The sequence below is a fragment of the Pteronotus mesoamericanus genome, unplaced genomic scaffold, assembly GCF_021234165.1.
Source record: "Pteronotus mesoamericanus isolate MK-2021 breed Mesoamerican mustached bat unplaced genomic scaffold, CSHL_Meso_final contig_246, whole genome shotgun sequence".
NCBI classification, from domain to species: domain Eukaryota; kingdom Metazoa; phylum Chordata; class Mammalia; order Chiroptera; family Mormoopidae; genus Pteronotus; species Pteronotus mesoamericanus.
In genome coordinates, this window is record NW_026555104.1 from 12778378 (window position 1) to 12798284 (window position 19907).

At 58.6% G+C, this 19907-nt stretch overlaps 1 protein-coding gene across 2 annotated transcripts in view; it reads left to right on the forward strand.

Moving 5' to 3' along the window:
• The first annotated feature begins 428 nt into the window (after window positions 1-428).
• The window catches only part of DOC2B (double C2 domain beta), a 30100-nt gene continuing 10621 nt past the window's right edge, over window positions 429-19907 (forward strand). Inside the window, exons 1-6 of one of the 2 annotated variants that reach the window (XM_054573286.1) lie at window positions 429-1075; window positions 8975-9054; window positions 12018-12092; window positions 14563-14672; window positions 14824-14950; window positions 17608-17765. In XM_054573286.1, coding sequence (XP_054429261.1) covers window positions 697-1075; window positions 8975-9054; window positions 12018-12092; window positions 14563-14672; window positions 14824-14950; window positions 17608-17765 — 929 coding nt within the window. In that variant the 5' untranslated portion in view covers window positions 429-696. The remainder of the gene's footprint in view (window positions 1076-8974; window positions 9055-12017; window positions 12093-14562; window positions 14673-14823; window positions 14951-17607; window positions 17766-19907) is intronic. The other variant, XM_054573287.1, reaches the window with a different exon arrangement.

A 19907-nucleotide genomic window follows, 5' to 3' on the forward strand; every position in this document is an offset into this window, starting at 1 on the left:
AAGACCGTGCCCAGTCCCCTGGCTACCTCTTTATGACCGTGTGTGTTATGTCAGGGGTATACTCAACCAACTCCGTAAGGACATATATGTTTGTGTGGGTGTCCTGCAGATACAAGCCAGTGGATATTGACTGCCAAGTGTCAACACATGTTTGTGTGTGCTTGGAGTGTCCTTGCTCAGCTGCGTGTGTTCTGTGAGAGCGACCGAGACCCAGCAAGACCCGGCACGCGCGGGAACGTGCGGAGTGTGCGTCCTGCGTGTCGCTCCTCAGCTCCCTGCTTGTCCTGCGAGACCGTGCGTGAGTGGAAGGCGACCAGGTGGCCCTGCCCTCCCGTGTGGGTGCGCGCGCGGGGTCCCGGGCCGGCGCGCGCCGCGCCGGTGTGAGCGCTGGTGAGTGCGGCGCCACTCGGCTCGCTCGGCTCGCTCGGCTCCGCGCCGCCCGCGCAGCCCGCACACTCACACTGCTTGGTTGCTACCGGGTGACGCGGGCTGGGCCCGCCCCCTGCCTGCTGGCCCCTGGCACTCACTCGCGCCCGCCGCCACCAAGCGGGTAGCAGCCGCGTCAGGGCCGTCCTGGGGCGCCGCTGGCGCTGCCCACACGACCCCGTCGCTCCCTACCGTCCTGCTGAGCCGCCCCCGGCCCGGGGCCGCGCCAGACCAGGCCGGGCTGCGCCCGGGCGGGACCGCGCTGCCTGCATGACCCTCCGGCGGCGCGGGGAGAAGGCGACCATCAGCATACAAGAGCATATGGCCATCGACGTGTGCCCCGGCCCCATCCGACCCATCAAGCAGATCTCCGACTACTTCCCCCGCTTCCCGCGGGGCCTGCCCCCGGCCACAGGGCCCCGCGCCGCTGCGCCCCCGGACGCCCCCGCGCGCCCGCCTGAGGCCAGCGCTGGCCGCCGCAGCCCCTCCGACGGCGCCCGCGACGACGACGAGGATGTCGACCAGCTCTTCGGAGCCTATGGCGCCAGCCCGGGCCCCAGTCCCGGTCCCAGCCCCAGCCCAGCGCGGCCGCCCGCCAAGCCGCCCGAGGAGGAGCCAGACGCCGACGGCTACGAGTCCGACGACTGCAGTAAGTTTCCAACTCGCCGATTTCGCGCCCCCTCCCATGGCTCGGCTTCTAACGCGCTCCCTGACCTCACTGGCCCCTTGGTCGCCCTGCTGTCTCTCGCTGTCCCTCGGCATGCACCCCGCTCCGGGTCGCGGCCCCCTTGCCCGTTCCTAACACTCTCCGCGCGCCCTGCAGACCCAGCCCCGGCACCTCCCTCGGACCCTATCGGAGAGGTGGGAAGTTTGGGGGCGACCCTGGGGCTGTCCCGTTTCCGAGGTCCGGCTCCCTGGAGCCCGCGCCGCACCCCCTCTCGGCCCGCCGCCCGGAGCTCCGGCGCGGGCGGCAGCTTTTGTTCCCGGGAAGGGCGGAGCTGCGCCCTGGGGAGACACCAGTTGCTGCTGCCCGCGCGGTAGCTCTCTGCCCCGGAGTCCGCTGCGGGCGGGCCCCTCGGCCGAGGATCGGACGGGAGCGGCAGGGGCAGGGGGCCAAGGGCGGGGGCGGTCCGGCCTCCCGGATGGGCCCGGCGGCCCGCAGAGCGCGGCGGATTTGCTGGCGCGCGGTCCAAGGACCAGAGGACTGCGGGGACGCTTGTCCTTTGGGAAAACCTTGGCGGTTCCTCCTCCCGCGTATGTGGACCCCAGCCACAGCGCTCGGGCCGCCGGCCTTCGCCCACCTGTTACTCCCGCTTTCCCGGCCAGGAAGGGCCCCCAGCCCGCGCCGCCTCCTCCCGGTGCTGAGCCCCGAGCCCCAGCGAGTAGGCGAGCACTGGGGGTCCCCGGAGCCGAGGCCCGGCCGGTGGGCGCCCCTGGCGCCCTTCCCGTCTCTGAGGGCGCCTGCCCCGCCCGACCCGGGACTGGAGAGGCAAATGGAGGCTGAAGAGGTCGCTACCCGGTGCGGCTTGGGTTGGAGCGGGATGGGGGTGGGGAAGGGGGAGCACTGCTTGCAAGGCCCCCAGCCCAGCTGTAGCCCCAGCCACGTCACTCTCAGACCTGGAAAACCAGCGTCAAACGCCAGCCCTGCCTGGGATGCGGACCTTTCGGAGCAGGGGTCACTCACGGGCATCGCCAAGGCCCACCCGGCCGCATCCCCCGCGCAGCGCAGGGAGGTTGGCTACGCCTGGCTTGGGTGCTTGCCAGGGCCTGGGGCTGGGGGTCGGTAGTTTCCCCCAGCATAGAATGTGCCTCTGGAAGCTGATGGTGGGGCTATCAGCACTACTGGGTTGAGGAGGAGGGAGAAGGTGGCAGATCTCTCCACGCCCGACCTAAGCAGGCCCAGGAGGGGTGAGCAGGAGGAGGCCCGTCAGCGGAGGGGGTCAGAGCCCAGCCGGTGTGGGGAAACTGCCTGCTCTGCACTTTTCTCTGGGTCTGGACCGCAGCCCTGTGGCCAGAGGCTCGCCTATGGAGGCCCTGCCCCCCCGGGCGTGGGGGTGGGGAGCAGTCCTACCCCTCGGCTCCCCTGCCAGCTTGGGGAAATTGCATCGGGGCCTCAGGGCTGTGCCCTGGATCTTCCCGGCCGAGTTCCTGGCGCTCTGGGCAAAGCGCACCACCTTACTTGCTGTGCCTCTGGGCAGGCCCTGACTGGGTCTCAAGTCACCCTTTTGGGTGCCCTGAATCCAAAGTCACCTTCCGAAGAAGGGATGGGGAACTTGTTCCTGTTTCCAGCATCTTTCCTTCCACTCCAAGGGAGTGAGGGGACAGAGCAGGGCTTCTGCCTGAGCTTCAGACAACCCTCCCGGTGCCACCAGGGTTCCCTGGATGACATGCAACACTGTGGTGAGAAATTTGGTCTCATTTTTTGGCCATCCTTGGACCCACAGACAAGGAGGGGACCAGAAATTCCAAAACTCAGGCCAGCGGCCGCATCCCCAGTCCACCAGCGCAACGGTCCTTCACGGGCACGGGCCTCGCAGCAGAGAGGGAACAGGGCTGGGGCCCTGGACCAGAGAGCTCCCTGTCCCAGCAGGGGACAGACTCTCTTGGGGTCAGTGGTACAAGGCAGTCCTAGACACAGCCTCCCCGGCCTGAGCTGCGGGCTGGCCGCACCCCTACCCCCAGGGCACTCAGCTGAAAAGAGCAAGGAGGAGGGAGTGTGGCTGAGCCAGGGCCAGCCTGGGCCCCTTGCGCCCTTCAGGGAGCAGCCCACTCTGGGTTTGGACCACATCAGTGGCTGAGCAAACATCCAGGCATGGGAGCACTGAAATCTTGGCTCCTGCCCACAAGGGGACCAAGTTCTGGGGCGAAAGTACTCTCAGGCCACACTCCCTCTCCACTCTGACAACCAGATCCCCAGGATAAGCCTAAATGATTCAAGCCAGATGGTTCTTACCGCTTTAGCCAGGGTTATGCTATTTGCTGCCCTAATTATTGGATTATCTCTCTTCCAACAAAAAGAAATTAGGGCGGTCGCTCTGTTGTCCAAGGCCAAGAGTGAAGTGCTCTTTATTCACTTGGCATCTTCTTCCTTCTCTTTAAAGCTCATCCTTATTAAGTCACCTCAAGTCACAAGCACAAAGTTGACATGTTCCAAACTGATCTAATAGAGGAGTAATGATGGAGAGAAAATGCAGTGGATGTTGGAGTTAGAAGTGTCTCCTCCCTACCCCAATCGGTCCACTGTGCGCCCAGCTGAGCTGGACTCCGAGGCTTACTGCCCTCCAGACGGGCCCTATGGCCCACCATCTGTATGGGCCTCTTCCTGCCTACACACTCTCCACCTATGGAAACCCAGTCCACTCTTCAAAGCTGTAATGACTCGAATAGTTTGGGTTGTAAGTAGCAGAAAACTCAAAGTGTGTTAAACACTGAGGACTGTTGAGGTCAGTGCACCAGGGTAGATTTATGCAGCAACTCATTGGTAACATCAATGGTGAGTGTTCTGTTTGTCTTTCCACTGAGCCATGCTCATTTCCTCTTAGGCTGGCCTTCCTCATGGTCCAAAGTGGCTGCTGCAGATCCAGCCATCACATGTAACAATGAGATCCTAACTTTGAGAAAGATGTCTCCTCTCCCATGTCTCATTTTAAGAGCAAGGAAAGCTTTCCAAGAATCCCCAGGAGACCTGTCCTGCCTTATTGGCTAGAATTGCATTATGTGTCCACGTGTATACCTGCCCTGCAGGATTCATCCTGGGCCTGTGGCAGGACTTATGTCGTGGAGGCCTGGAGTAAGAAGGGAGTGGGGAATCGCTGTTAGGCCTGCCTGAAGGCCATTTCCTAGGCCCCACTAGCAGCGATTTCCCTTTCTTTGAACCAATTGTGTTTTGCTGGGACCATATTTTTGTTCACTGAACATTACAAGACCAACTCTGTCGGGCACTGTGCTGTGCATGAAGATTCAAGAATGCCTGAGACAGTCTCTGACATCAGGGAGTTTATGAAAATCAAAACGCACAAATAGCCCAGCAGTGAAGACAGCCAGGCAGGAACCTGGTTGAAGGCATGGCTGGCAGAGTTCACCCACAGAGAGCACTCCACTCAGAGCTGGAGGGAGGGAGAACGCACACTGCCGGCACGGAAGGAGGAGGGGAGGCGCTCCAGGTAGAGGGGCCGCCGCGTGCCCAGGAACAGGGGTGTAGGACACAGGCCAGCGGAGACGAAACAGTAAGGGGAAGTGGCTGAAGCAAGGGGGGAAAAATTAACGATGAGTCCAAAGCCACCATGTCTCAGAGGAACAGAGGACCTTGGATGCCACACTGAGGCAGCTGAAATGAGTCCAGGAGGCAGTGGAGAACCTTTGAACAATTTAAAGCAGGGGGATGAATAGATTTATAAAAGCCCCAACCCTCCGCCTCTGAGCTCCTGGGAAGCAGGGACGTATGACTCATTCCTCTTTGTATCCCCTGCAGTGCCTCAGTTTCCCCAACCACCAAATGCTTTCAACTCAGATTTAATCATTTTTAGATGTTTAAAATAATTTGAGAGGCTGATGTTTTTCTTAAAAAAAAAAAAAAAGCATATTTCCCATTCCCAAGTGTAGGGGTGAGGAAAGTCCAGGTGCAATCCAAGGTCAAAGTGAATGCCGTCAGTCCCGGCAGCAGAGCAGAGGGATGTTCAGCCTTGGAGGAACCAACAGGGGCTTGAGCTTGATTTTCTCTGAATTAGCCCCATTAAAGCTCTATAATTATCAACAAGCGGGTGACAACTCTCAAAGGCCCATTAGTGACCAACGCTCATTATTTTTCCAAGGATGTAAACTTTAGCCAGGACGCGTTATTTGAGTGACTCAAGGGCAGGACCCTGTGGCTCACACAGACGAGCACCTTCGCCTGCCCTGGGGGCCCTCCCCAGCCCTGCCACAAGCCCAAGGTGCATTTCCAACTCCGAGCCTCCCTGCAGGGCACAGCCAAGCCCTTTGTGGTCCCCAGGAGCAACTCTGCCTTTCTCTCCATTGCATTCTCCTGAGATTTCAGCTAAACTAAGTGGTAGACAAAAACAATCGGAAGCCATCAAGCTTTAAGACAGGAACTATCAGGGTGGAAATGAAGAGGCCTAGAATCTGCCCTGGCCCGGTGGCTGAGTTGGTTGGAGTGTCATTCCATGCACCAAAAGGCTGCATGTTCGATTCCCGGTCAGGACACATACCTGGATTGCAGGTTTGCTATCCAGCAGGAGCGTGGATGGGAGGCGGCCAATTTTTCTCTCATCAGTGTTTCTTTCTCTCTCTTCTCAAATCAACGAACGTATCCTCAGGTGAGGGTTAAAAAAAAAGAGGCCTAGATTCTACGTCCAGCTCTGCTGTGCCCCCTGAACAGGTCACCTCCCCTCTCTCAGCCTCATTTCTCTGACTGGGAAACGAAGACTTTGGATTACAAGGTCCCTAAGAGAGCTCCACCGCTGTCAAGTCTCTAAAAATGGTAACTGAGCCCTGGCTGGTGTGGCTCAGTTGGTTGCTGCCTCCTCCCATAGACGGAGAAGTGGCGGGTTCCATTCCCCGTGAGGGCACATATCCAGGTTGCAGGTTTGATCCCCGGTCGGGGCACATATGGGAGACAAGCAGTTGGTGTTTCTCTCTCACACTGATGTCTCTCCTCCCCCACCAAAAGCAATGAAAAAAATGTCCTCGGATGAGGATAAAAAATAATAATAAAAATATTAACTGAGCTTTTATTTATAAACTATTATTTCTTACAAAGCTTACATTAGAGTTCAAAGAAATTCATCAACCTTGCCCCGGGGCAACACGAGGCATGTCATTCCTTCCCGGAAAGCGGTAACAGGTGTCAGTTCCACGGAGCAGCGTCAGCCCTCCTTAAACCAGGGTGTCCGGAGACCCAGAGAGAGGCACTCCCCCCTCCTCCCGGGGCTGTTTCCCAGTGGGGAGCAGGCGGCCCCTCCATCTCACTGGCTTGTCCTTCTCCAGGACTGGGAAGCCAACAGAGATCAGGGAGGGTGCATTTTAACTTGTGGGCATCACACTAAGAGCAGCAGGAAAGAGAGACGGTGTGAATGGACCAGCCACATGAATTGAACATCTGTCTTTGCTGGTGTCCCCGGTGTGGCTGAGGCACAGTCCCTGCTGTCGGGAGGCTAATGTCTGGGGGCAGCAAGCCACGGATAGGCCTGAACTAGACAGCAGAATGAGTGACTGACTGTCCTGTAAAGCCAACAGCTTTGGAGAATATTATCACAAAAGCATGTGGGCCTGAAGAATGCTGGGCCCGCGTATAGTTTTTGGGGCATGGTGATGAACGCCTCGCCTCGAGCACCCTCACCGCCCAGCTGCGGGGGAGCTAGGGATGCAGGCCTCAAAGGCCAGACACAGTTGGCCTCAGAGCAACATAGTCTTTTCAGAAGAAAAGTCCCTCAGGCTCCCCTCAGGGCCTGTTGACTCCTAATTGGACACAATTCTAACAAGTATTCTCACCTGGTTTCACAGAATAAACAAGTAACTAGTGAATGGGAGGGAGGCCTGTTTGTGCTAGCAAGCACTGTATAACGGGAGTTTCAAGCTGATGGCAAAGCAGGAGGCAGAGAAATGGGGAAAACCTGGGGTTGCCTGGCGGAGGAATCGTCTTGCACCCCCTTCCGTGTCTGTGCTATGGCTGTGACACAGAGCAGTGACTGTCGTCACAGCAATGACTCAGGTTCCTCAGAAAAGTGGAAGCGACCCGTTGTCTCTGCTCCTCGCAAAGCCTGGGAGGAGAGTGATCCAGTTTGGAACGAGTTCATTCCAGAAGGCGTCTCAGAGGGGCAAGTACAGTTATCTAGAAAAGTCACCGAAATGGATCTGCTCCTTCTATAATTATCTACCGAGCGCTTTCTGTGTCCCAGGTGTGTTGGAAAGCACGCTGCTGTGAGGCAGACACGAGGGGGCATCCGTCTCGCAGAGGAAACTGAGGCAGGGAGAGGCTAGATAAGCTGCCAGAGGTCGCACAGCAAGGAAGTGAGGAGCTGGGATTTGAACCCAGGGTCACGTGCCCCCAGGCAAGGACAGAGATGCTGGGCTGTGTGCCTTGTCCTGTGTTAGGAGCTGGGGAGCAAGACACAGATGACATGCCATCGCCTCGGAGTAAAGGGCAGCTCCATGTGCCCAGGCCTTAATTTGCCCGTGTCTCTGCAGCCCCAAGACTTCGTCAGGCCTGGGTCCCTGTACGAGCCCCCGGACCTGCGGGCAGTATGGTCCCTGTGACGCCCACTCCGCTCTGCTGTTGTTATAGTGAGAAAAGGCGTCTGTGGTTCAGACGTAAACAGATGGGTGTGGCTGGACCCATGTTGGGTGCCTTGCCCTCCCCCACCGTCACTCCCGCCACTCAGTCTCCCACCCTCTTGTTGGCCTGTAGTTGGATGCCCCTTCCCCAGCCCCACTGTGTACTGGCCAACTCCTACTCATCCTTCAGGCATCACCTCCTCCAGGAAGGCTTCCCTGAAGGCCACAATTCACCACAAGGCCCAGCATCCCCCATCACTCCTGGCCCAGCAGACTCTGTTATGGCAAGTTCTTTTCATCTGTTACTGCCATGAAGCTGTGCTTTCCTTGGGGCAGAAACCGTGCCTTATTATCTCCATCCCTAGAGGCTGCATATTATAGACACTTGGTAAGGGATGAATGAATGAATGAACGAATGAACGAATGAGAGAGAGAGCAGTTGACTAGCCTTGCAGGCTGCGAGCAGGGTCTGTGCTTCTAAAGACACCCTGCGAATGTACGCTTGCTGTGCAGACTTGCCCCAAGGTCTGCCCCCCGCCCCCAACTCTCATCTTCATGTCGGGAGCCACGTCGACATGGGAGGCCACAGCTGCCACGTGTGACTGCCCCCGAGAGTGGCAGCTGCACCCAATTATTGCTGCAGTCTCTGCCTAGCCGTTGGGAATCTCCCACTGCCCTTACAAGGCTTGGTGGTGACAGCATGAGGACCCAGCTGGCGCCTCAAAGCCCGCGCAGGCCCCCAAGGGACAAGAGACCAGGGAGCTGCGCCCCGACTGTTGCTGGGAGGTGGGTGAGTGGCTCAGCCAATCAGCCTGCCGGGGCCTTGTCCCTTCTGCCTCCTCACACAATCCTGTGACCTCTACCGGGTGAGGGAAACTGAGCCCGAAGCCCAGAGTGTCAGGTGCTCAAGGAGGGCAGGAAAGGGCAGCAATGCCTTTAGCCGAGTGCCCAGTACACATGGGTGCCACACCGAGCCAGCCCCAGGACAGGCAGCACAGCGCAGAGTTTAGGGCCCTGGGTCTCACTCTCGGGCCTTCACTCACAGTGACCGGGGGCCACTGACCCAGGCTCTCTGAGCCTCGGCCCTTCATCCAGAAAGTGGGGAGGATACTGCTCACTTCCCAGGCTTGGGAAGCTGGGTGGCGGGACTGATGTGCAGTGGGCGCGCAGCTGGTGGCAGTCACTGTGGCACTGGCACCTCGTCCGGCCTCACAGGGGTGGGTGATGCCTCTCCACTGTGCAGCCGACACATGACCAAAGCCCCCTTTGTCCGCAGCCGCCCTGGGCACGCTGGACTTCAGCCTCCTCTACGACCAGGAGAACAACGCCCTCCACTGCACCATCAGCAAGGCCAAGGTAGGCCCCGTGGGCTGTCTGTCCCCAGGGCTGGGCCTTGGCGGGGGAGGCTCAGGGCGGCACGCCAGTCCCCCACCCCGCTCTGTTTCTTGGTATTCAGGCTGTGTGGGCGCAGGGCCAGGAGGGAATGATTTTTTGCCTAAATCATCTCAGCTGCCCTAAAAAGCCCTGCTGAGGGGAGTGTGGGGGAAGGCGCAGAATCCGGGAGAAGGGAGGGGCTGTCAGGGGCAGAGGCCCCCAGAGCGAGGGCGGCGGCTGGTGAAGGAGGGGAGGGTGCCACTGTCCCACTCTGGACGCTGAGGCCACTCCAGGCAGGAGAGTCATCTCCTGGCGTCAGGGCCTGAGCCTTGCTCTCTGGTCGGGGCCGTGGGTGGCCCTGTCCCCTGGGCGGGCACACGTCAGCTCTGCGCTCTCAGCCATGCTGTTCCCTTCATGCCCCCACACGTCGCTCCCTCTGGGAGGAAGGTGCCCAAATTGATGTTCTCTCGCAAGGTAAGGGCGGCGGTGCGCCTGGTAGGACCTCCTAGTAGGGTCAAGTCGCAGAAGGGCCCGGGCTGGGCTCAGAGCAGGGAACTGCCTGCGCCTGGACCCCACCCCTCGTCCCCCACCTGCGAGCTCCTCTGCCCTCCCTCTCACCCTGCCCTGGAGGGACAGGCTGCCTGCTACTGCCCCAGCGGGGCCCCTCCCAGCTTGGGCCCCACCTGGACTGCCAGAGCAGCAGTGAGCACCGTCCAGTCGGGCTCCTAGAGGCCTGCACGCTCCATCCCGACCCCTACACCGTCCTCTGGGAGCTGTTCGGGCAGATGTGCGGAGCTTGCCCAGCCTGGCATGGCCGGGGCTCCAGGCCTGCCCAGGGTACAGGGCTGAGAACCTGGCGACCCCCCGCTATGCCAAGGTGGCAAGCAGACTGCAAAGTGCAAGCAGATCCCTTCCCCTCGCCCTCCACCCAGCTTTACACAGGTCGTCGTCCAGCCTTGGGGACGGAATGGGCACGGGCTGCCGAGCCACTCTGACCAGAGCCATCCCGTCCCCTCCCCAGCCCAGACACGGGGCCCCGCCTTCCCGACCGGGACCCCAGGGGTGCTGTGCAGGTGCGGTGGGTATGGACACGTGTGTGCGTGTACAGGGCTCTGGCACTGCATGTGCGCATGTGTGTGTTCATTCAGGGGTGTGTCGCTCAAGGCATTTCAGGTGGGGGAGGGAGGACCCCAAGCCATGGCAGCTCCCTCATTCTCCAGGTCATTCCCTGCTTAGATCCAGTTCTGCAGAGAAGCGGGTGGCGCGGGCTTGAGAGGAGCTGGGGCTCTGGGCGGGGGAGGAGCCGGGGCGTAAGAAAGCTGGCAGGGCTGCCAGGCAGAGCCCCTCAGGGGGCTCCGGGAGGAGGCCAGATGACCTGGCGCTAGACCCTGGTCTGGCCACCTGCCCCCGGAGTAAGCAGAGCAGCCTCAGTTTGCTCACCTGTAAAATAAAGTTAACCCCCTCCACCTATGTGGTGGTTGTGAGCATTGAATGATCAAAGACCTAATGCTGTCCTGGAGGATGACGCCAGGTGACAGGCACCCACCCAGAGGCACAGGGACGCGCGGGCCCTCACATCCACAGAGGAGCTAAGAAAACTGGCAGACCGCCCATCTGGGCACTTCGTGGGAGAAGGCAAGAGGCCAGGGAGAGGGATGCACGTTTGGAAGGGCCGCCTCATTGCCGCGGTGCACACAGGGCCTCAGAGCCAAGCCTCCTCCCAGAGCCGGCCCTGCAGAGCGGGGCAGAGCTCAGATACCCACCCCAACCGCTTCTCTGGGTTCTTCCCAGGGGGCCAGCCTGCAGGGAAAGGGGAGCAAAGCCCCTGCTGCCCAGGCCCATGGTCAGCATTACCTCCCCAACTCACATTCCCACCCTGGGAAGTGAGAAATGTTAACCCTTTGTACAGATGATAAAGCTGAGGCTCAGGAGACCAAGGGACTCATTCCCTTACCCAGCTCGGAAGTGCAGGAGCCACCCGGCCGGGCCCACCTGGCTCTGAAACCTGCGCACCCCTCGCAGAAGCAGAGCAGTGGGTGGTTCAGGTGTCCACCTGGCGGCTCCTTTAAACTGAGGTCAGGGCAGGGGCAGGAGAAGAGCCTCACCTCCCCTGGAAGGAGGGCCTGGTTGTGGGCAGCCAACTAGTTCACCTCCAAGTGACACCCTGGGGTCACCAGCTCTACCTACACACGCCACGGCTGCCTCTCTTACGGCCCCGTGTGCCATCCAGGAGATAAAAGTACAATTTTCAGAAACGAGAGCAGGCGTGAGGTCAGCTAAGCCCTGCCTGTTTACGGGCCTCCGGTTCCTTGGCCAGGCACACCGACTGTTCCGAGAGTGAGGGCTGCCATCTTGTGGAGGGACCCTCCGCAGCCGGCCAGCCAGCTGGGCGGCCTCCACAGATGCGTCCAGGCAGGGAGCTGTGGCACATCCAGGAAGAAGCTGAGCCTGGTCTCCAGGACATAGGTCATTTTTTTCTACAGCTACAGAGGGATGCATGTTGATGAGTGGACAGATGGTCGTGTGGGTTTGTGGTCAGTGAGGGAAGTTTTGTTTGGAGAGTGGGGGGAGGGGATGCAGGAAGAAGGGAGGGCCTGACCAAGTGGCGTAATGAGGGCCTCATTCAGAGAAAGGTGAGTCACCTGGCCTCCACGATAAGGAGACGGAGACAGAAACGAGGAAGAGAAAGGTCGCTCTGACGAAGACACCCCATGCCTGCGCTGGTCCAGGACAGCAAGGGGAAGGGAGGTCATGCCAGCACCGAGCCACCCTGACTCCCCCATTCTCAGCGTGTGGAGCCAGGGGGCTTCTGGGAAGAGGGTCACAAATGGACCCAGCCAGGGGGCCTAGGGAACAAGAGATGCCTGCTGCCCCAGGTGCCCGGAGGCCCTGGCGGCTCTGTGTCCCGACCCAGTGCACGGCCTTTGCTGTTCTCCTCTGCGCAGGGCCTGAAGCCGATGGACCACAACGGGCTGGCGGACCCCTATGTCAAGCTGCACCTGCTGCCCGGAGCCAGTAAGGTGAGGGGCCTGCCCAGTGTGACAGGGGCCCAGGCTGGGCTTGGGGCACCGAGGGAGGCCCATAGCTCTCACGCCCGCCTCAGAGACCGAGCTGGCTGACAGGACCTCGGCCGTTCACCTCCACCCAGAGTGCCCGGGCAGCCCCACGCCCTCCAGGCCTCCCAGGAACCTAAGTTCGGCACTACTTGCCTGCTGAGGTGGCGACACTGCCCAGAGAATTTCCAGGCCAGCATTTTATAAGAAGCGGTTTTAGCTGGAGGTTAATATCATGCTTTTCAAAAAGGGTTCTGCCCTGGCCAGGTGGCTTGGTTGGTTGGAGCATCGTCCCGTACACCAAGGGGTTGTGGGTTGGATTCCTGGTCATGGCATGTACCTGGGTTGCAGGTTCAATCCCCAGTCGGGGCACATACAGGAGGCAACTGATCAATGTTTCTCTCTCACATCGATGTTTCTGTCTTTCTCCCACTCTCTCCCCCTCCCCCGCTTTCCTCTCTCTAAAATCAATAAAAAATACCCTGGGGTGAGATTTAAAAATAAATAAATAAAAAGGGTTCTGAGGTCAAGTGACACTGGAAAACAGTGTTAACCAGGTTTCTTTATTGCGGGACTTATCAGAGCCTTTTGTGTGTTGACGGACTGCTCTGTGACACTCTGCCAGGGGGATGAGGTGGACAGCGTCTGCCCAGTTTTTTGGTCCACAGAACCATGTTCCCATGTCAGATGACCCAGCGGGCAGATCAAGCACATGGTGCATCTAGGAAAGGAGAGAAAAAACATTTTAGTAAAATCGGCTATGATACAAATCACCAAGGTGGCCCTCGGCACAGGAAGGGCAACACCCCGTTAGGCTTCCTCACATGTGCCTTATGGCTTCCTTTTGAATTTCGTGGAAGGGAAGGTCACACCAGCTTTTCAGATTTGGGTCTTGCCACTGCCCTGGGACCCACAGACACCCCAGCGGGTGAGCTGTGCAGACCCTGTGTCAAGGGCGACTCAACTACCGACCCGCAGCTTTGCTTCCAGGCGGAAACCAGCGGGAACGCAGGGGCAGCTGGGACATGGGGCACGGGACTGTGAGCAGCACGGCCCCATGGCTGGTGTCCTTCTCCGGGCCCCTTTCTCTGAAGCCAAGAGCGAGCAAGTTCCTTCTGGGCCTTCAAGTGGCCTGAGAGGGAGGAAGAGTCATTCATGGGAGCGTGTGCTGTGGGCAGAGGCCCCCTGGCTGCCGCGGGCTCTTCCAGGCCAGCTCGGCGTCCTGCCCGGGCTGAGCCGCCATGGGCTGCTCGCGCCCCCGCTGACACCGGGGCTCACACCCTCTGACCAGTGTGCAGGGCCGAGGCTCACCCCCTCCGGGAGGCTCACCCCCATCCAGGAGGGCCACCCAGGGCCTGGGAGGGCCGGGCCGTGGGAGATATGACAGTGGCCCTGGAGCACTGGGCTCCCCGCTGCAGGGCTCCACATCGTCCTGCTGCCATTGGAACTTGCAGGGCTGAGGGCCATGGGACCAGGGAAGTGCCCACCTCAGGAGCTCAATGACCACAGTCCCTAGACTCCTGGGACCTAGAATGGGCAGTGCCTGGAGGCTGGGTTATGGGAACCCCCACAGGGTTTTCGAATGAAGCATTTTACAAAAAGAAGTCTCCTGATAATTTCCCTGAAAGCAATGCTGTAAGAGCTGCCGTTAGGCCTTTTTTACGGCGGGGAACCTGGCACAAGGGGGCAATTCCCTGCTGAGCTCATGCGAGGGCTGGAGCTGGGCTTTGAACCCAGGCCCACCTGAGCCCCACCTGGGCCTGGTGCGGCAGAACCCAGATCAGCAGAAGCACGGAGGCGGGGTGGAGGTGCCACGGCAGCTTGGGCAGACCCCCCACAGGCGTTCTCTGGGAAAGGCAGCATTACAGGGCGGGGCAACATCCTCGGCAAAGGCAAGGGGGTGTGAGGGAGGCTTCCCCGCAGCCCCCGACCCAGCCCCAGCCTCCTGCAAACCCGCCATAGCACCATCCCCACCCCCACGCCCACCCGCGCAGACAGCACCCCACACACACCAGCGCAGGGAGCCCCCTATTGGAGGCTCCTAGCACAGCAGGAACACATTTCACCCCAACCACACAAACTCACCTTCCAGTTCTGCAGCTTAGAAGTCTGACAGAGGTCCCACTGGGCTAAACCCAAGTGTCACAGGGCTGCGGTCCCTTCTGCAGGCACTATGGGAGGAGCCGTGTCCCATTCCTCTCCAGTGGGTAGAGGCCACCCGTCACTGTCCTCAAAGCCAGCAATGGTGCGCCTCTGACCTCTTCCCCCCTCACATCTCCCCTCCCGCTTCCCAGCGACCCGCCCACATCACCTAGATCATCTCCCTATTTTAAAGGCAGCTGATTAACAACCTTAATTGCCCTTTCTTCCGGGGTCATTATCCTGCCCACACATGGCGCTCCTGCATGCTCATAGGATCGTTTTTTGCTCTCTCCAGGCAAATAAGCTCAGAACAAAAACGCTCCGAAACACTCTGAACCCCACGTGGAACGAGACCCTCACTTACTACGGGATCACGGACGAAGACATGATTCGGAAGACGCTGCGGTGGGTGAGGGCCCCGGGCCGTAAGCTCCCTCCCCACCCATGCCCACCCCAGCCCTATCCACTCCTCTCCCACCGCGTGCAATTCCCCACTGACTTTGGAAGCAGAGAGCACCGGTGTGTCTGAAGAGCTGGCCATGCCCTTGCCCTCCAGGATCTCCGTGTGTGATGAGGACAAATTCCGCCACAACGAGTTCATCGGGGAGACCCGAGTGCCCCTGAAAAAGCTGAAACCCAACCACACCAAGACCTTCAGCATCTGCCTGGAGAAGCAGCTGCCAGTGAGTAGGCCGCAGCGCTCTGCAGGTTGTCCGGGGCCCTCCCTGCCGTGAGCTCAGGGTCCTGCAGCATTTATTGAGCACCTTCTATGTATCTGGCATGGTTGCAGGGGCTGGGGAGATAGAAATCCCTGCCCCCATGGAACCTGAGCAGGAGACAGACCCAAAGTGGGTTAAGTCACTCATTCGGATCCTGTGTAAAACAGTGATCAAGGCCAAGAAGGACAGCGTAGGAGGGATTGACGGTTCGGATGTGTGCTCGGGGAAGGGCTCGCCAGGCAAGCTGGAGTATTCCGGACAGAGGGAACAGCAGGTGCAAAGCCCCATATGACAGGTGCCCCGTCTGTCGGAGGCACAGGCAAGGAACCCACTGAGTGCAGTGGAGAAAAAGGGGAAGGTGTCCTAGGAGCTGAGAGCAAAGGTTGGGGGTGGGGAAGCCGGGCAGAACTCAGGCCTTCACCCTGAATGAGACGGGCTAGGCAAGGGCTACATTCCAACAGGCTCTCCGGACCCAGAATGGCAGAGAGAAGAGGGGGAGGGAGAGGGGGAGAGCAGTGAGGAGGAGATAGAGCGGGCCCAGGCCGGGTTGGGGGCAGCAGCGGTGCCTGGGGAGTGTGCCGGCAGGTCTGCGTCCCGGCGCGTGGGGGCCTGCGCACCGGGGGATCGGGGGTTATTAACTGGGATGCAGAGGACCTTGGGAGGAGCAGCTGGGGCCATGGGAACTCAGCTGGAACACATTAGGCAGGGGGTGCCTGTGAGATACCCAGAGGAGACAGCAAATAATTCTTTCCTGGAAATTGCAATTGTTTGAAAATGATGTCAAAGCCAGTTTTGCCCCTGGCCGTCGGCAGCAGCTGAGCCCTCCAGAGCCTCGGTCCACTTGGCTCTCAGCCCTGCCACCCCTCACCCCGCTGCTGTTTGGGGCCTCACCTTCACCCAGCTCAAGGGCTGGGTGGGTTTGGCAGGAGACCCCAGGGTCCTAAGAAACCGTGACCTTCTGACAGCCCAGTGCTCAGGGTACAGTCCCCTTCCTGGGACAGTCCCCCCAAGGGCCCAGGCAAGGAGGAAGCGATAGAGGAGAGAGCCCAGAGGCGGGGCCCATGGGCGGGGTCTGAGCCCTGGACAGATGCTCGGCAGCCCGGCCTGGGTCAAGCCCTGGGAGCACGCCGGCCTGAGGCCGGAGTTCCTGCCAGAGTCCCAGCTCCGTCTTCTTGCATAACTTGATCAGATGTTATTCCCTTGTCATGTTCTCTCCCACTCATAGACGTTTGTGTGATGGATATGACCTTTTTTGTTTTATTATTAGTCACTAACCACAGGTAACCTAGTTTTTCCAAATGATCTACGTCACTCAGAAAAGGCAACATCAACTCCTACTATTCTTGTGTTCCTGGGATTTGGTCCCCAGCATAAATAAGCAACTGTGTGTGTTGGTGGGGGGGGAGCGTACATGTGAATGGTGTACGAAGGCACTGTGCGTGTGTGTGAGCAGGTACCTGCACGTGAGCGAGCGTGCACGTGTGGGCGCGTCTGAGTGTGTGGAATGTGTGTGTGAGGGCATGTCTATGCACGTGGGTGGGTGAGGGTGTGCGCGCCTGTATCCGGGGCGTGGCTGGGTTTTGCTAGGGGCTCGTTAGTCTGGTTTCAGGGATACGAGGTCACCACAAGAGTGCAGTCTGGAACTGGCCGCTCTGGCAGTAAAAACACGTTTTGATGCCACATTTTAGATTTTACGTAGCCTGAGGACCGAGTTGTTCTCAGTAAATACTGAATAAACCAGTTTATTGGTCTTCATATGAAATGACCCAAAGTACTTATATCCCCCACAAAAAATAGCTGAAAATATCCACGCTCATTTATATTGCTTAATTTTCACATGTCACACAAACTAGCACAAGAGCCATGGTGTAGTGAGGCCCCAGGCCAGAGTGGCAGACAGTGGACTCGCACCCACCTGGGCTGGTCCACACCCCGCGGCTGCCTGAGCGCCATGTGGAGAAAGGTGCCAGGCTGCATTTGAGCTCAGGGCGCGTGCTGCGATCGGTTCTCCATGTCTGCTCTGGGCGTGGGTGTTGGAGAATGCGATCCTGCCTTCACTTCACGGGAGCCCCCATCTCCAAGGAGGTGCAGGCGTGGCCCCCGCCTACAAGAGCCCACGTGGGGCATCCCTTTAGCAATAGGCAGAGTACAGTTGTGGGCAAGGGGACATGGCTGAGACTTTGTGTGAGAGGAGCCTGACCGAGAGACCGTTGGGAGCCCTGGGGCTCCAGCTGGATGTATCTGGGTGGACAGAGGGCACAGGAGGGGGGTCCGTGTGAGCAGCAGCCAGAATGTGGGAGTGGGTGACCCCGAGAGGGTGAGGACTAGAGAAGCGTCACACGGGCTACGGCTGGGAAGCCCGACAGTGCGGCCTAGAGTTGAGGTCTGATTCCAGGGGTGGGCACAGGCCTGGGCGGCCCCCACCAGCCTTGTGGCTCTCCCTGGGCTTGGGAATGTGTCAAAGCTTTGTCTTCTATGTCCTCTCCAAGGGGACCACCCCGTACCCTCAGAGGCTCCAGGAAGCACCTGCTCCCTTTGTCCCATAGATGGCCTTGGTGGCCCATGGTTGAGGGAAGGGATGGGAGCAGGTGAGGACAGCCCAGTGACTGCCTGCTCCACAGGTGGACAAGACGGAAGACAAGTCCCTGGAGGAGCGGGGCCGCATCCTCATCTCCCTCAAGTACAGCTCGCAGAAGCAGGGCCTGCTGGTCGGCATCGTGCGCTGTGCACACCTGGCTGCCATGGACGCCAACGGCTACTCGGACCCCTACGTGAAAACGTGAGTGTGCGGCCAGGCTGGCCATCTCCTTCTCTGGTGACCTCAGGGGACAAGGGGCCCATGCAACAAGATCCGTGGTTTGTGAGGCCAGCACAGAGAGCTCACCTGAAGCGCAGTAGGCATGGTGCCCACAGGCTGAATTCTCTTCTGTGCTTCTTTGGCAACTCTGTAGGTTAAACCTACCCAGCCCCATTTCACAGATGAGGAAACTGAGGAAAACTGTGGAAAGGGAATGGCTTCCCAGGGTCATACAGATAGAGAGTAGTTATCTCCCGATGCCCCATTTAGGCTTCCCCATGACCACAGGGCCCAGGAGGGGCCAAGAGCAGGTGGCAGGAGGGGCAACCTGTGCCAAGAGGCTCGGAAATCCGGTGGCAGAGCCCCGCTGTGGACTCAGTGCTGCCCCCATGTGCCCAGCCTTCCTCTGGAGCCACAGGTGCAGATAAGGGTCCACCTGGTCCTGCCAGCAGAGGCTCATGGTAACACTGGAGAGAGACACTAACTCAGGGGCTGTGCAAGGCGACCTCAGTTGTGAACCTGTGCTCGATGGCTGTGATGTTAGCTCTGAGCCACAGGCAGGACCTGGTGGCCCTTCAGGTCGGGGTGGATGAAGCAAGGGTCACGGTGGCAGCCATCGGTGCTTTGGGCCCCCTGACAAGCCAAGATGGACATTCGCCTGCGTTCACAGTGAGGCTCTCTCGAAGGCCAGGTGTGGGGTGGAACCTGGCCCAGCAGAGAGGGGCGCCCCTCCCCCATCAGGCTGGGCCTGCAGGGTGGTGACGAGGTCCAGGTGATGGAGGCCACGGGGAGGCCATGCTGCCACACGGCACAACTCTGCGGCCACCGCTCCAGCTGGTCACTATCATATATCTGTCACTTTTTAAATCAGATGACAGAAATGGGGTACTTTGGAAAACAGGCTGGCAGTTGCTCAAAAGGTTAAACCTGGAGTTACCATGTGACCCAGCAGTTCCACTACTCAGTATATACCCAAGAGAACTGAAAGCAATGTCCCTGCAAAAACACGTACGTGAATGTCCATAGGAGCATTATCCACAATAGACGAAAGGTGGAAGCGACCTAAATGTCCATCAACTTATGAATAAACAGAAGGGGGTCTATTCACACAATGGAATATTATTTGGCCGTAAAACGTGAAATACTGATTCATGCTACAACATGTATGAACCTTAAATACATGATGCTAAATGAAAGAAGCCAGCCACAAAAGGCCACATACTGTATGATCCCATTTATACGATATGTCCGGAACAGGCAACTCCGCAGAGACAGAAAGCAGATTAGTAGTCGCCAGAGGCCAGGGGAGGGTGGGGAAATGGGGAGCGACTGCTAGTGAGTGCAGGAGAGATTACTTTCTGGGACGATAAAAATGTTGTAAAATTGTGATGGTGGTTGCACAACTCTGGGAATATGGTGAAAACTGTTGAATTATATATACTTTAAAAGGGTGCATTGTACAGCATGTGAATTATATCTCAGTAAAGCTGTTATTTTTTTAAAAATCCAACACCACCAGGCTCCAGGAGCAGCACCCAGAGGTAATGGGGAGCTGACCAGGACCACTGGGGAAAGTCAGGAGCTACTCATTTTCCACATAAAAAACAATGAACTGGCTCTGGCTGGTGTGGCTCAGTGGACTGAGTCCCAGCCTGCGAACCAAGGGGTTGCTGGTTCGATTCCCAGTCAGGGCACGTGCCTGGGTTGCAGGCCAGGTCCCCAGTGTGGAGTACTCGAGAGGCGACCACACATTGATGTATTCTCTCCCTTTCTTTCTCCCTCCCTCCCCCTCTCTAAAAATAAATAAGTGAATGAATGAATGAATGAATGAATAAAATTTTTCAAAACAATGAATTGGACCCCAACATCAACCATTAGCAAATCGATGGCACCCAGTGGATTAGAGACCACCGTGCGGGGAAGTGCTGTAACCAGTCAGAAGACAAACAGGACACTTTATAACCGTTGGTGGGAAAGTCAGCAATTCCAGTAAAGTAGGAAATTGTGCGCCCTGTGGCTGCATCATTTACCGTCTTTGTATCCTAGAAACCCGTACCTGGGTGGAAGCTGTTTATTGCAGCGTTGCCTGTCACAGTGATAACCTGGAACTAGCCAAGCATTCAT